At 52.4% G+C, this 15,678-nt stretch overlaps 2 protein-coding genes across 4 annotated transcripts in view; one reads left to right on the top strand and one right to left on the bottom strand.

Moving 5' to 3' along the window:
* Window positions 1–4,446, bottom strand: part of LOC140899867 (apoptosis-inducing factor 3) — a 19,132-nt gene extending 14,686 nt beyond the window's left edge. For all 3 annotated transcript variants that reach the window (XM_073316054.1, XM_073316056.1, XM_073316055.1), the window contains exon 1: window positions 4,046–4,446. In XM_073316054.1, the coding sequence (XP_073172155.1) occupies window positions 4,046–4,280 (235 nt within the window). In that variant the 5' untranslated portion in view covers window positions 4,281–4,446. The remainder of the gene's footprint in view (window positions 1–4,045) is intronic.
* Window positions 2,842–15,678, top strand: TLCD2 (TLC domain containing 2). The gene is made up of 4 exons (XM_073316061.2): window positions 2,842–3,165; window positions 3,653–3,735; window positions 6,286–6,368; window positions 9,957–15,678. Exons 1-4 carry the CDS (start codon window positions 2,984–2,986, stop codon window positions 10,332–10,334), a joined length of 726 nt encoding a protein of 241 aa, XP_073172162.1. The 5' UTR covers window positions 2,842–2,983; the 3' UTR covers window positions 10,335–15,678.

Genomic DNA, 15,678 nt, shown 5'->3' with positions numbered 1-15,678 from the left:
AATTGCTTCTCGTGTCTTGCTTACAACACTCCTGCTAATACATCTCAGAATGATGTTTGTTTTTTTGCAACAGCATTACACTGTTGACTCATATTTAGCTTGTGATCCACTATGACCCCCAGCTTCCTTTCTGCAGTACTCCTTCCTAGGCAGTCATTTCCCATTTTGTATGGATGCAACTGATTGTTCCTTCCTAAGTGAAGTACTTTGCATTCATCCTATTTACTTCACACCATTTCTCTAGTTTGTCCAGATCATTTTGAATTTTAATCCTATCCTCCAAAGCACTTGCAACCCCTCCCAGTTTGGCTTTGTCCACAAACTTTATAAGTGTACTCTCTATGTCATTCTCTAAATCATTGATGAGGATATTGAACACAACCGGACCCAGAACTGATCCCTGCGGGACCCCACTCATTATGCCCTTCCAGCATACCTTCACTCTGCTCTACTTTACACCAGGGACCAAACTAGCACCCACTTTAAAGTCATTTTTGGGCCTTCCCTACTTCTATCCTAAACTGAGCTCAGCTTGGCTGGACCAGAGGATCTGGCCCCATATTTTCCATTTGTGAACAATCACTAATTTTACCATGGAGAGAGCAAGTGCACAGTCATGTGCAAAACTTTAAGTACAAATTTCTTTTGGTCTCAAGAGTTCCAAGACAAATTCCACATCTGCTCTAATGATCCTGGTCCACAGACTATATAAGCCCAGGAGATGGATATAGGTGTGAGGTTATTCCTCACAGTGCCAACAAAAACAGCTTTGGGGCTCTTCCCTTTGGCTATGATCCCAGGTGTGAAGCAATTTTACTGCAGGATGTGTCCATTTAAGTATCAATGATTATTCTGCAGCAGTGACTTCCCACAAGGAAAAAGGCATGGGCCTTCCAGACCCAAAGCTATTATCAACCTCAGTAGAATTACTCATTTGATACAGTTTGAGTGTAGATAGACAATGTGGCATTCCAGTGAGGAAGACATCAGATCTGCTTGCTACCTCTCTTGGATACTGGGGAAGATGGAAGAGGAGTACTGGTTATGGTAAGGAAAGAAAAAGCGTCCTTAACTAGGTCAAGGAAGGATGGGAATTCTCCATATGGAAGCAACTTACTATTATTCCAACTCCAAGCACATGGACAGGGAGTGCACAAATCAGTAGATGCAGGGAAAAGTGCAGCCAGAACCTGAGGAGAAGGTTCTGGAGGAGACGGAAAAGGGGCTGTAACCTGGTGCACTCCAGGTAGATATGTGCCAGGGTCTTCAGTCCATACCTGGAACAGCACAACGTTTCCCTATCTAATCACATCTTCCCACATCTCTTTCCAGAAAAGGTGACTTACCCCCAAGTCTCACTTCAACATGTAACAGAGTTTAGCCAAACCTGGACGAATGCTTCCAGTGCCTCGTATTTCTATTAATATACTAAAAGAAGGCAGTAATATATGGAGGAAGCTGCTAGCCATGGAATGTTTCCCCTTTCCACAAGCACGAGTACGGAGATGTGACTCAGAATATACTAGGCTGCTACCCCAAGGCCTCTCTTCTAATCTACTTGTATACGTTGGTGTGGGTGTTAGAGCTGTCGTAAAGGCCAATGGAGCAGGCTGACAGATTAAATGAAAGTACTTCATTGTAACTGTACATAGCTAAAGAGCCCTTCAACATCAGATACTCTTGCTAGTTTCTCTTTCTTCCTAGCTCATAAAGCTCTTTGGGAATTGTGTCTAGGTGTTTGTAGACCACCTGCTACAATGGAATCCTGACTCTGACTGTGCCCCTGGCTGGTCCTCCCAATCCCTATGGTATTGCCAATCCTAAGTGTGAAAAAAAAAAAAAGCCACGCCCCCAAACATCATAAGCTTGTTTTAAAACTTGTGAAGTTTAGTAAAATAAAAATGTTGGTTTTGTAAGTCATGTTTTCAATTTATTTCCCCATGCCTATGAGGGCTAGAACCACAGTGTCTGTATGGGAAAGTTTAAGTTCTCATTGACTCATTTGGCTGCAGGCAAGGGAGCTATAAGAAAAATACTAGGGAGTAGGAGGATCATAAGAAAGTGCTGAGTTGGCAACACTGCAAATGTCAATAAAATGTGTGTGTGTCTGTTAGAGCCCTTCTGCGCTCCCTGTGTCGAGGATGGGAGACTCCCTAAGCAACCCCCTGGGCCAGGCGCCTTGCACCACAGGCCCCGCTTCTGGTCGGTCCCTGGGCACAGCTGGTGGACAGGAGTGTCTCGGAGTGTGGGGGAGTCCAGGCCCTGCACCCCTCTTCCTGGGATCACTGAGACTCTCAGCCAGCCAGTAAAACAGAAGGTTTATTGGACAACAGGAACACAGTCCACAACAGAGCTTGTGGGTACCCCCAGGACCCCTCAGTCACGTCCTTCTGGGGGAGCAGGGAGCTTAGACCCCAGCCCTGGGTTCCCTGCGTTCCTCCACCCAGCCCCAAACTGCAAACTAACCCCCCCCAGCAGGCTCCCTCCTGCAGCCTCTGTCCACATTCCCGGGCAGAGGTGTCACCTCCCCCTCCCGGCTCAGGGGACAGGCTCTCGGCTCCCCCCTCCCTGCGGCGCCACAGCCAGTAAGAATGTCAGCATTGCCCCGGGGCTGGCGGCCAGGGGGACGCGGAGAGGCCACGCGCTGCGCTTCCCTTCCCGCCCCAGCGCCCGGGCCCCGGACCCCGGACCCCGCCACGGCTCGCGCTGCCCCGCGCTGCCCCGCCCCGCGGGCGCGGCCCGGGCACACCCTGGGGCGGGGCCTGCGTGGCGCGTGGAGGGGCGGGGCCGCTCCGGGCCAATGGGAGGCCGCGGGGCCGGGAGTTTGTTGGGTGGTTACAAGAAAGTTACACAAGGCTCGAAGCCGCCGCTGCCCGCGGCCGGGCGCGTCCCAGCGCGGGGAAGGAGACGTAGCCGCAGCCGCGGCGGGGAGCCCGGGCCCGCACTAGCCTCGCCGGCTCGGGCGAGCCCGGCTGCTGCCCCCATGGGGCCGAGCCCGGGGCTCCTGCTCATCGGCGGCTCCTTCGCGGCGTTCCGGCTGCTGAACCGCGGGCTGGAGCGGCTGGTGCCCCCGCCGCGCCCCGCGCTCCGCAACCGCTGGAAGTGGCGAAACATCTGGACCTCGTTCGCGCACAGCCTGCTGAGCGGCGCCGGGGCGCTGCTGGGGTGAGGGCCCGCGGGGCCGGGGCGCCGCTGGGGTGAGGGCCCCGCTGGGGGGGGGCCGGGGGGCCCGCCGGGGTGAGGGCCCCGCTGGGGGGGGGCCGGGGGGCCCGCCGGGGGGAGGGCCCCGCCGGGGGGCCCGCCGGGGGGAGGGCCCCGCTGGGGGGGGCCGGGGGGCCCGCCGGGGGGAGGGCCCCGCTGGGGGGCCCGCCGGGGGGAGGGCCCCGCTGGGGGGGGGCCGGGGGGCCCGCCGGGGGGAGGGCCCGCCGGGGGGGGGCCGGGGGGCCCGCCGGGGGGAGGGCCCGCTGGGGGGGGGGCCGGGGGGCCCGCCGGGGGGAGGGCCCCGCCGGGGGGCCCGCCGGGGGGAGGGCCCCGCTGGGGGGGGGCCGGGGGGCCCGCCGGGGGGAGGGCCCCGCTGGGGGGGGGGCCCGCCGGGGGGGGGGCCCCGCTGGGGGAGGGCTCGGCTCTTACCCTGCGCTCTCTTCCCCGGCAGGTTCTATCTCCACCCCCAGATGGCGGAGGACCTGATCGGAACTCACTCCCCCGCCGCGCACTGCGTGGTCTCGGTGTCCATAGGTGAGCGAGTCCCCGCAGCATCCCGCACCTGGCCTGGCTCTGGGCTAGGCTAGGGCAGCGTGTGGCAGCCCCACTCCCCCTCTGCGGTGGGTTTTGGGGGCTCTCCTTTCTACCGGCTGGGGCAATGCCCTGGCCCAGGGAGACTTTCCGGGCTTCCTGGTGCGGCGTGGGGAGTGCTGGGACCACTGTGGAGGGCGCCTGGGCTGGAGCAAGGCAAGTCTCGCCGGCTGGAGGGGAATCTGAAGACCGTTTCTGGGGGAGGGGGCTGGCCGAGTGGCCCCACAGCAAAACAGGGGTCCTGGGTACCAACCTGAAAGCTGATTCCAAGCGAGTCCCCACCCTGCGCTGGAACCTGGCCCCAGAGCCAGTTGTGTCCAGGCTGCTGCAGGAACTGGGAGTCTTGGGGAAGGCCAGCCCTGGCTGCAAGTTTGTGTACAGGCTTTAATTGTCTGGATAGATCTTTGTTCCTTGGAGGGCAAAATCCCTTGGACTGGCCCAAAGCAATTCTTGCTGGGGTGTGCAGGCAGGAGCTGCGAACAGAGCATGTCTCTTTACAGTCCTTTGTTTTCCACTGTAAGAAGTTGTGATTGTTTGGCCTGAAAGTTCCTCCTTTGTCCTCAGGTCCAGTGTTTTCTGACTTGTAACTGATCTGGTTTTCTTTTCACTGGTGAGATCCCAACAGCCCCTGAATCTCTGAGAACAAAAAAGTAAACGCGGACTTGCCTTGTACTGGGCCACCCTGATCTGGTGATGTCTCTTTCTTGCTCTAGGCATATGATCGTCCTAAGCCAACAATTGCCCCATTCTCAGCGGGGACAGTGTGTTCCTTCTGCTGATCCATCCCTGTTCCCTCCCCCATGTGGTTAGGGAGCAGCAGCACTGCTCCCTATTCCGTGCTTTGCCTGTGGAACGGATGCTAACTGCAAGACCCAGAACATTTGTCTGAATAGGTACTACCAAAGCATTGCACCTTAAAGAACTAGAGACGAAAGTTACTGATTCCAGATGGGGTAGAGACCCTAGGCAAGAAGCCTCAATCCTGATTGCTGCCCTTCTTTATATGAGGGTAGTGACCAGGTGTGGGGAGGAGTTCAGCAGTCCCATCAGCTGTGGGCTTTCATCGAGGAAAGGGATGCCTGTAGTCAATGTGGGGAGAGAGTGGGAGGGCAGCTTTAATGCCCTCCTAGGTTGTAAGGTCACACCAGGGCTGTTGCTGTCTGTGTTTTCAGACTGTGGGGAGCTGGGGCAGCTTTGAACTGATGTTGCATGCTCTGTGTGTGTATGGCGAAAGGGGCACTGAGCACAGAACTTGTTTCTGATCCTGGACTTTTGGACTCTCTCTTTGGCCTTGGAGTCACTTCGCCTCTCGGTCGTTTCTTCATCCACAAAGGAAGCTAACACAGACCTTGTGCGAGGGTGGAGAAAATTGAGGTTGCAGCTTGCTCAGTATTTCTGTGTCTGATGTTTTTGGAGTGGGTGAAGTGTCAAAGTGCCCTTGACTTCCAGGCCGAGGTTCCTGGGCTGCAAGCTTGGTGGCAAGGCCTGCAGGGTCTTAGTGTGTTGGGGCTCTACACTCAGATTCCACTCACACTTTCTAATGGGAGGTGGTCCTTGAAGTCTAACGCGGACCCAGCAGACTTTCAAGTGGCTTACGGGTCCCCCGTCTTCTCCTGCTACGTTAACCCTGCATTTTGTAGTAACAAACTCTTTTGCTGGGTGGGGAGGGATTGTGTATTAGGGTGTCTAGTTCTCCTCTGCCTACCCCCAAAGGTTGGCCATTCCAGATGGGCAGAATTACTTGTATGAAAAGTTATTCATTGGGACACTCCTCCCCAAAAACACCCAGGCTGGGATGGGACCCTGGGGTCTCCTCTCCCCAGCCCTTCCAGGAGGTACTACTGAAACTGACCATACTCCTTCAAGAGTGTGTGTCATATACTTCTGTTTGTTCATAAACGCTTGAGGATAGGGAGGGACTGTGACAGCCAGGCAATGGAAGCTATGGCCCAGGAAATAGAGAAGGATGCTAGGTGCAGCTGCTGGGTCTGGGATTTGTGTGGGGAGGAGGGTGAGGCCAATGGTTTTCCCAGGAACAATCCTGGCAGAGTGCAGACTAAGGCTAGGAAAGCCATTAAACATACGTGAACACGTCTAGTCCAGTTTTAAGAAACTAGCAGAGGTGTGTTAGGGAGCGATCATGCATTTCAAGGGAGATGAACGGGATGATCAAGTAGGTCTCTTCCTTTCCAACATCTTTGAATCATGGGAGGTACCTGAAATGCAAAATAAGTTTTTCATTATCCTGGGGTCTGTGGTCCCAGCACTCCTGAAGGTAGCACAGAGCTCACGCAGGGCCCCAGAGCTCCTCAAGTGCAGAGCTTTTTGGCTCTAGTGTGGGTTTTTATACCATGCTCATCACCATGATATCTCAGCACTTAGGCCTTCTAGGACTCCTACGCTGAGCTCACACCCAGTTCTCTCCTCTGGAGTGGTAAGTGGCACTGAGTTGCTGTGGCGATTCCTGCTGATGGGAACTCTCTTCTTTCGCAGGATATTTTCTCCAAGATTTTGTGGATATGTTGTGTAATCAGAAGCTTCACCAGTCCTGGGAGCTGCTTTTCCATCACTCGGTGGTGAGTTTCCACTTGTCACTATGGGAAGGAGTTCAGGATGCAAGGCCTTACTATTCTGAAGACAAGTCAGTCAGTTGGCTGGCAGGGACTGGACATCTGACCACTTCACTGAGGCAGAGCCTGATCACCACTGGCCTCTTGTGAACAGTCCTCGAGGCCTGGAGGGAGCTGTGTTCAGCTTCTGCTGGAATACTTTAGTTTAGTTCTATCTGGTGCAAAATGTCTGCATTTGGTTTCACTACTTCTGAAACTAGGCGTGACGCTCCTGGATCCTTGTGGCTGGAGATGATCAGGGTAATTACAATTGCTGTCTCCTGGGCTAGGGCTTTTCCTCACTCTGAGTTAACAGCTAATGGCAGCCATGAGGAACAGGATGGGGGAGGAGGGGTGCCCCCATTAGTTTCTAAAATATGTACCCCTGAATTCCCTCTCCACCTCTGCATGGGGGGAAGTGAGAGAATATGCAGCGCCCGCTCACACATTCTGCTGAGTTGGGCAAGGTAGAAGGGGGGCATATAAACTTGAGAGGGCTGAGAGAGAGAGACAGTAGTGAGACAGAGGAAATAGTGAGATGAAGTGAGGAGAAAAAGGGATGTGCCAGTCTCAATCCTCCAGCTATTAACTATCAAAGAGCCAATAAGCGGGGTGGAGAATGTGCCCCTCAGGTCCTTAATCAGCAGAGAGGAGAATGTCCAAGGGAAAAGGGGACAGCGAAAGTCAACTGCCAGTATGAAGTGTTCCCTTGAAAGAGAGGAGAAGGGGCAGAGAGGAGTGGAGGGAAGGCGGAAGGCAAGAGAAGGAAGAACAAAAGTGAGGGAGACAATTGACAGTAATTTTTTCTTACCATGAGTCCCTCCTGGTACTAAAGCTGATGATAATTTTGATGTGCGCATGAGCCTGTGTCATCTGTGCGCATTCTGCATCACTCTCACCCAAGTCCCACTCTCTCTGGTAAAACTGGGGGTGCTCTAGTGCCAGGGGAGCAGCCCCTTCTGCTCACAGAAGGAGCCGAGGGTGATGCCATGGGGCGGAGCAAGTAGAAGGCTGGAAGCCTGTTCTCATTGCAGACTCCCAGGCTGAGGCTGTTTCATAACTAATAAATCCAGTGTTACGCAAACAGTGACCCGAGCTTTCTGCTAGGATGGGAGGCAGCCCATCCCATCTCATATCTGCTTCACACAACTTGAATTTCTGCCAAGAGAGGTCATTGCACCAGTTCCCTCCGCATACCTTTCCTGGAATCTCACTTCTTAACCTCTGAGTGAGTTCAGGTTCCCAGTGTGGGGGACTCTGCTCTTTCCATTCAGTGCACTGATCTCCCTAGGCACGGGCGACTTAGTAAAGGGGCTTGGGGTCTCTGTAAGCTGACAGACTCCAGGATGTGAACTGCAGAACAAAATCCAAACAACTTGCTTGCTCCTCATCAGCTGTCCCCCAATATCTCACCCCTACCAGTCCCTTCCTACACTGGCTATGGGCTCAGGCTGTGCCCAGAACACACAGGAGCCAATAAAACCTGCACTCGGGGCTTAAATTCAGCTGGAGCTGTCCAGAGTGGAGCTCTGGTAAATATTTTCAAACCGTGACTCCAGCTTGATGCTGTTGTGGTTCTCAACTGGGGGGTCTGTGGCCCTTTGGGGGGGGCACAAGTCAGTTTCAGGGGGGTTGTGGGGCTTCGGGGCACCCTCTGTGGAGCTGAACCCCTTAGCCCCATGGTGCCCCCTGTGGAGAATGGGGGGAGCGGGGGCATGGTGGACTCTGGGAAATACTCTGAGAATTTAAGCCCTGTCTGCACTTCTTACCCAGCAGTAGGGGAGAGAAAACAGAGGTAAATGCAGAGGGCAGTGGGGAGCTCCAGTGAGGGTGAACCAGAGCCTGGGCAGTAACTGTACCATGGTGCCTGCCTGGCTGTTTGGGGCCTCAGTCCCTGTTGACTGTAGTGGGAGGGTGCTGAGGAATGGACTGAATAACAGCTCATGAACATTTTTCATTTCCCTCTATGGGTGCAGGGTAGAAGCAGGAGTATCTGGTAGGGGGCAAGGTGTGGCAGGCAGATGTGAGAAAGGTCCTGTGCTGGAATCTATGGGAGGAGCTTGGGGGCGCTCCAGAGGGTGAGGGTGATTTGGTGCAGTGGTTAGACCTACTCCTCTCACAGGCTCCAGCATGGGCCCTGTCTGCTGTGTCATCTGGGCTTGCTGCTGGATGGGTCAAAAGGTCATTGCAATAATACATCTAATTCAGGCCAAGCAAGGGAGCTTAACCAGCAGGGAGCAAATAATCTCATTAAAGAGCCCGTGCAGAGGGCAGCATTGATGGAATAAATGACAGGTAGGGGTCCTAACTCTTTCTCTCAGGCACACAGAGCTCTCTTCCCCATGACCTCTGGAGGGAGCAGGGAGCATGAAACCCTTCCTACTTCTCCACCCTTGCAGCTTCTCATCCCAGTCCCCTGGGGAAGAGTGCAGTGCTCAGTCTTGCCCTTTCTATTGGGCATCTCTCACTGTGTGTGACTTGTGCCTGGCATTTCCTTCCTTGAGTGGCTGTAACTTTTCAGTGAGGGGGCTGCAGGGCTGTCCGGAGTGCACAAAAGTTCCTTAATCCCTTGAGAGAGTGAGTCGGTCGTTGGGGGGAACTCCCTGAGCTCCTCTGTGTGCTGTTTAGTTTGATCACTAACTGTTACCCTAGGCTATGAATTTTCTCTTCTCATCTTGCTGCTCAGCTGTTTTTCCTGTTTGCTGAGTGCTAGGAAATTCCTGTTTGGAGTGGGGCCAACTTTCCCTACTTGGGGCCCAAATGACATTCCTCAGGCCACAAATGCAGGGCTAGGTCTCTGGCTGCAATAGCTGCTCCTGGTGTTCCTTTCTTGTCTTACGTATTGAGGGCCTAGCACCTCAGTTTGCCCTTCCTCATTCATTTGTTCAGCTTACATCAGAAGAGGTTGTCTGGCGCTGTACAAAGGGATGGGATGATACCAGCAGGCTATTGACTTGATGGAAAAGTAATGGGGATCAGGGTCCTGCAGGGTTTACAGCACGAGAACAGAGCTTCTAAGCCCTGCAGGGAGGACTGTCATAGGGTCCCTTATTCAGGGGCAGTTGGTATTTTGGGTCCCTGGATGTCTCTATTTTAAAAACAAGAAACTTTCCAGGAGTCCAGGGGCTAGTTAGACCCTTGACAAATCTTGGATTTTAAGAGTTTACAAAAGTAAAATTTTGCTGCTGTTTCAGTCTTTTGCACTGATTTATACAAAGGATGAGGACTCACCAAACTGCTGCTGTTCCACTGCTTAGCAGTGGGTAACTTTGTACATGTTTTGGCCTTTCTGACAATGATTTGGGGCCCCTGGAAGACAGTTGGGAAAGGCAAATGACCCCTTTGCCCCCGGAAGCACCGGGCCTGCCAGCAGGCACGAAAGACTTTGGGGGGTGTAGTCCTGCATGGCAGCCACTGCGTCTTTCGTCCGCATCAGTGCCTCTTTGTTGACTGTGGTGGACGAGAACTAGTTTCTGACAGGTAACTTCACCGTTTCCCTGCCCTGGGGCAGGTGATCAGACGGTTGGCTAACCCCTTTTTCTCTCTCATATTCAGGTGATTATCTGCTTTAGCGTGGCAGTGGTGGTTCATCAGTATATTGGATTCGCTCTTGTGGCTTTGCTTGTAGAGATTAACTCCATCTTCCTGCATCTGCGACAGATCCTTCTAATGGCCAACCTGCTGCACACCACCTGTTACCGCCTCAACAGTATCATAAATCTGGGCACCTACGTAGTGTTTCGCATCACCACGCTGGCCTGGATGACACGCTGGCTGGTCCTAAACCGTGAAAACATACCACTGGCAACATATACTGTGGGCACAGTGGGCATGGCCATCATGACACCCATGAACATCATCCTCTTCTACCGCTTATTGCGCAGTGACTTTCTTAAGTCCAGCCGGGAGGCATGGCGGGAGAAGGAGAAATAGTCCTGTCCCCAACCCCCAGCAGGCTGTCCAGGAAATCAGCAGCCCAGGGGACAGAGGAGGGACTGCAGCCAATGGAGAGTAAGCACTGATGTGGACAGGAGCGTGTCACTATCTTGTTTGAAGGAATGGAGGACAATTACAGTCCTTTCTAGATGAGATTCTTGGGCTTTCCTGGGGTCGCAGTTACTTTAGAACACCACCTGACAGTTGTGGGGAGACCGAGTGGACACTGCAGGGAAGGAAGGCCTTTCCAGGCCAGAATTCAGGGCTTTGTTTTCCCCCTGCACCCTCTGATGGGATGATTGGTTGACAGGTGGCTGCTTGAGGGAGCTCTGAAGAGGATCCTGCAGCAGCATGGGGCAGTGGCCTAGATGAGAAGAGAGAGGAGGGGGTTGTCCTTCCTATAGTAGTGATGTGTGAACTTTCAAAAAGCTATGAGGATTTTCTAGCTCCTTGTCTCTGCGCACTGGGTTGGAAATCCTATGGGCTCTCTAGGTACCTGCATGGTCTGTCACCATAATTCATAAGAGTTAAAAGTATCAGAACAATTTCTCCCAAGCCCCACGCTGTTTGTGAAATCTCAGAGGGAGGGCTAAGCTGAACGGCTACAGTTTGCATTTGGCTCTTAACCTGTGAGGCCTGTGGTCTCATCTCTTGCAGGCCTGAGGGGCACCTTCCAATTCCTGCCCTTGTGATAGTTCTCTTCTGCACTTATGAGCCTCTTAGGGGCTGACACGTTAATTGTCCCAGAGGAACATAGCTGTGATGGGAGGTCATGGTAATGGAGTGAGATGAACTCTTGGGTAGGTTCAGTCAATCCATGGGGGGGAGGGGGGAGTTGAATATCAGGACAGAAAGCTTTAATTGGATGCTTTTTGGAAGAGAGCTAGTGCAGAGCAAAGGGGTGAGGTTGAGGGAGCTCTATCAGAATTTTCAGTTTCGTTCCTAGATGTAATAAGTTGCAGTAATTAAGTCTTGAATCACTGTGTCTGTGTCTAAGAGGATGGTGTGGAATCTTCTGACCAGCTGCAGAGAGGAAGTGGATGTCTTGCAGATGTGGCTCTTGGGCATCTAAAAGGAGTAAAGAGTCCAGCAGGCTCTGGAGGTTGTGAACCCAATTAACAATCTGTGGACAGACTTCTGTGCCATTCTGTGCTCCTGTCTTGGAGCAGCCTTTGCCATGAGGACAAACAGGAGGAAAGTGGGCAAAAGAAGTGACTTGGACTTCTTGAACCTCAGAGAAAAGTTGGTGTGTGGGTAGGGGGGTGGTGGTGGTGGTATGAAGTTGTCATGGACTCCTCCCAGCCCTAGCATCCTGCCCCATGTGCTCCTGCCACCCTTGCTTTGAGTGACTTTGAGTTGTGGGGGAGGGGAGGGAGGTGGAGTCTGGCAGGACTTTAAAGTTTTTCCTGTTTAAGTTTTTCAACCCTTTTTACATCCATCCTTGTTCATCAGACTCTCAGGTGACACAGCAGCCCTCTGGTCAGCCTCTCAGATCCTGGTAAAATCTTTACAGGGCTAGATGTCCCCTGGGGCAGAACTCCACTCCCCCTGGGTCCCATGTGTGGCAGTGGTTTTTGATCTCAGTGTAGTTTTCTGACCAAACCCCTTCTCTAGATGAGCCCTCTGTATAGAAGGGAGAGCCCAGGCTCACGTGTACCAGCTTTGAGAAATCTGTTAGGTCCAGCAGCAGTCCTGAATTGAAGGGCTCACAACCATTCTCCTTTCACTTGAAATCCCTTGTTTGGTTTTGACAGTGCAGGGGGACAGTCTGAAACAACTGGCTATGAAATGCTGAGACTGAGACCCCCGTCTTCTAGGAAGGCGTGTGGAATTTCAGCAAGTTAAAAGGCAGAAAAATCTGAGGAATCCAGGTATGTTCCCCTCCATGGTGGGGAGAAAACAAACTCTGTGTGGGGGCAACCATCAGTTGGGAACTAAGTGTGGCCAGACCTGCATTGGTTTCCATTTGTTCTGCAGGCTGGGAAGTGCAACAAAGCCTGCAGGTGCAGGCAAGAATCTCGAGTTTAGGGTTTTGGTTTGTCACCAGTAGGAAAACTGCTCAGCAGATAATCTCACCCCACTGGGCATGTGAGCCTGTGACTCTTGGTGTCCCCATAGAAGTCATGATGTGATGAAGTGCCACCACCTATGATGTGATGTAAGCGCCACTTACAGCACCCATGGCGGAGATGGCGGCCAGCCCTTTCTCCTTGGATTCGCCCTGTCTGTGTCCAGTTCTGTGTAGCAAGTGAACTCTGCTCTAGCTGCTGAATGATTTATTTGAATTACCATAGGACCTAGGAGCCCCAGTTGTGGAGCAAGACCCCACCGCGCCTGGTGCTGTACAAACACAGAACAAAAAGATGGTGCTTGCCCCAAAAAGGTTCCAATCTAAATACCAATAAAGTCTGAGTTAGCGTTTGCCAGCGTGTGCTCAGACGCAGAGCCAGAGGTTTAGATGGGCCTACATCCTGGATTGAGTTCTGTTCTAAACTGTATTTTGTTGCCCTTCAGGGCAGCATGCTGCCTCTTCTCTCCTCCAGTCTGACTTCCCCACTTCACTGCACTGCAACTCCTCTCCCAAGTCCTTCGTGACACCTCCTCAGGCCGGTGGCCTGACACACATGATCGTTCCTTCCTGGGTGCCTGCAGGTCAGTGCTCCTCTGAGTGATCCTTCATCATGTCCTCCCCTTCCCCTCTGGCAGAGCTGCTCAGAGGTTTTTGCTTGGCCCCATAACCTGGATTCCTGTATTTCCCAACTGTAATCACTCCAAAGACTGCCAGCAGTGGCAACTGAGAATCATTTACTATCCTGCTGTTCCAGCCACATCTTCCTTCGGTACGGCTTCCTTTCTTCTACATGTAGCTCAAACTTCATCACAACTCATCTCCTGCCTACCTATCTTCTCTCCTCCCCCCCCCCCCCATGCTCTGTTTTGACTAAAAGCCTTTCCTAACCACTCCCGTTCTCTCCATCCTGTTCCTCAACCATGGGTTGAATTGGGCCAGTTCATCAAGCTGGTATGTTGTTTTTGAATGTGAACTGAATGCAGCAATGTCCAAGTCTTCAGACAGCCTGGAACAGCATGTCAGAGAAGTGTGAAGTGCCCTCTTTTTTCAGTGCTATTTTAGCTCTAAAACTGACCAATAATTTAAATACCAAAACTTAACTGTTTAATTGCAGATCAGCACATGTAAGAAAGGAGGAGGAATATCCTAGTGTGAAGATCTGTACAATCTGCTGTGAGTGATAACTTATCTTGGTTTCACATATGAGGGAGCTTGGGATGTGCCTAGAGCTGAGGAGACTGCAACCCCTTGTTTTTTGTATTTAATCCCTGGAGCCACCAAGCTGTAAGGCAGTACTGAGCCCAGCAGAGCATGCATAATCACTTTGAATGTCTGTGCAATCTGGGAGTGATCTCAGTTTGGTCCCCAAGTGGGTGATACTTGGAAGAGTTTCACTATTTCCTTCCCCAATTCAGCCCTTGCTCCTGACTCTGCCTTCCATACTATCTCACATGCCTGCCTTCAATCCTTACAATCCTGTTCTGTGATGTATTCTACCTACTGTGGCAAATTGCCAGCACTACTATGATGGGTCTCATGCTTTCTCTTCTTGGGGGGGGATTCAGGGCACCATTTCTTGCCCCTGAACTGGGGTATTAACTGCCCCACTACTCTCCTAGTGGAGAGGGAGGGACCCAGGTCTGCCCTCTACTCCAGGTCCCAGCCCAGGGACCCTAGGGATAGCAGTAAACCACTTGAACTAGTGGTTCCTTCCCCTGGGCTACTTCCCTCTCCTGCTCTTCAGTTTACGGGCTTCCTGCCCTCTCTCTGCACAAACCAGGTGTCCCTTTACCTAGGGTGGTCTTGGTCATCTTAATGCACCGCAGCACTTCTCCAAACTCTCCTCTGCTTCCCTCCAAACTGCTCTTTGCTCCAATGTCAATCCACTCTGCTTCAACTCCTCCCCTTGTCTGATTGAAGCAGGGGGTTTTTATCAGGTGACTGGCTTCAGGTGCTCTAATTGGCGTCAGGTGCTTTAATTAATCTATAGCAAACTTTCTTCCCTCTACAAGGAAGAAGGCTCCTTTCTGACACTCTCCTGCTGCCCTCTGGCCATGCTGTATCACACTACCTATTAGTCTTTCTATAGTAATTTGTTTTCTATTCTCCCAATCTCTGGAGAATGTAATTTTGTTGAGTCAGATTCTTGTTTGTTACCTCCCTTTAATCATGTGGCATTGTTTACTCACAGCATTCTATGCTCTGGCTAGATCCCTGTATAGACTAAAGGGATCTCAACATCTTCCCTGGCAGAGCACCCAGGATTTATCTAGGGTACCTCAAATGTAGGGACACTGAAATCAGGAAGTCTCTGTAGAGGGCTTGGGACCCTCTGTTGGACACTGGGGAAACCAAAGATACTGTGATATTCTGAGAGATTCATCTAATAAGTGTGTGCAGATCATCTACAATGGGAATGCTAAGGAGTGGGTGATATGATGGATTTTCAGTTTGGTATGTGGCCAGTTGCTACCTACAAGCAGACTCTGATGCTATTTGGTCCTGCTCCAAGTTGACAGTCCTGGGATGAAGAGCTACAGGGATGGGGACTCCTGGTCCCAGTGAGAAGGATAACAGTGCATTGGGACCTGTAAGAACCAGGACTGGGATCTCTGCCATGAACCCATCTTTGTGACGATTGCCAGCTCTAGAGGGAGAGCAGGGGCCAAACTTGCTTTCGCTGCCTCATACCTTCTGATTCATTCAGAAACACTGACTTCACACCTGCTTCCAAGGTTCCTCTGTTGTACTGTGTTAAGGACTAAGGTCCTGATCTGGTGAGATGCTGAATGACCTGAATTCCCGATATGACGAAGCAGGAACATTCTTAATGTTTTCTCTGAATACTGTGTGGGTGCCTCAGTTTCCCCCATGCAGTTCTTAAGTATCTAGGTGGTGGAATAAGGGCGTGTGATTGTTCCAGAGCTGTAGAGGGGCTGCACAGAGAATGGCCGACACCCTATCTCCTGGCAACTGATGGCCTGGGCCCCTCTCCTCTGCAAAGGTGCCAACTGAAGGTGTTGGAGAACAAAGAGATCAGGTGACCTCCTGGCCTGGGGAAGAGACAAAGGCTGGAAGAGGAGCTGGTGGGAGACTGTTGGAGAGGGTTTCAGTTTTGGAGCTGGCTGGGGAAATGGAGGGAGGGCCAAATTGGCCTCTGGCCTCCCTGCTCCCGAAGATGGACCTGACTGAGGGGTCTTGGTCTCTGTACCTACAAACTCTGTTTTAGACCATGTTCCTGTCGTCTAATAAACCTTCTGTTTTACTGGC

Source organism: Lepidochelys kempii, chromosome 17 (assembly GCF_965140285.1).
Source record: "Lepidochelys kempii isolate rLepKem1 chromosome 17, rLepKem1.hap1, whole genome shotgun sequence".
Classification (NCBI taxonomy): domain Eukaryota; kingdom Metazoa; phylum Chordata; order Testudines; family Cheloniidae; genus Lepidochelys; species Lepidochelys kempii.
This window is presented reverse-complemented; position numbering and strand designations above follow the sequence as displayed.

Coding starts and splice junctions, on each gene's coding strand:
- TLCD2 (XM_073316061.2), top strand. CDS start 2,984: ATGGGGCCGAGCCCGGGGCTCCTGCTCATCGGCGGCTCCTTCGCGGCG. Junction 3,166..3,652: donor GGCGCCGGGGCGCTGCTGGG/GTGAGGGCCCGC, acceptor CTTCCCCGGCAG/GTTCTATCTCCACCCCCAGA. Junction 6,369..9,956: donor TGCTTTTCCATCACTCGGTG/GTGAGTTTCCAC, acceptor TCTCATATTCAG/GTGATTATCTGCTTTAGCGT.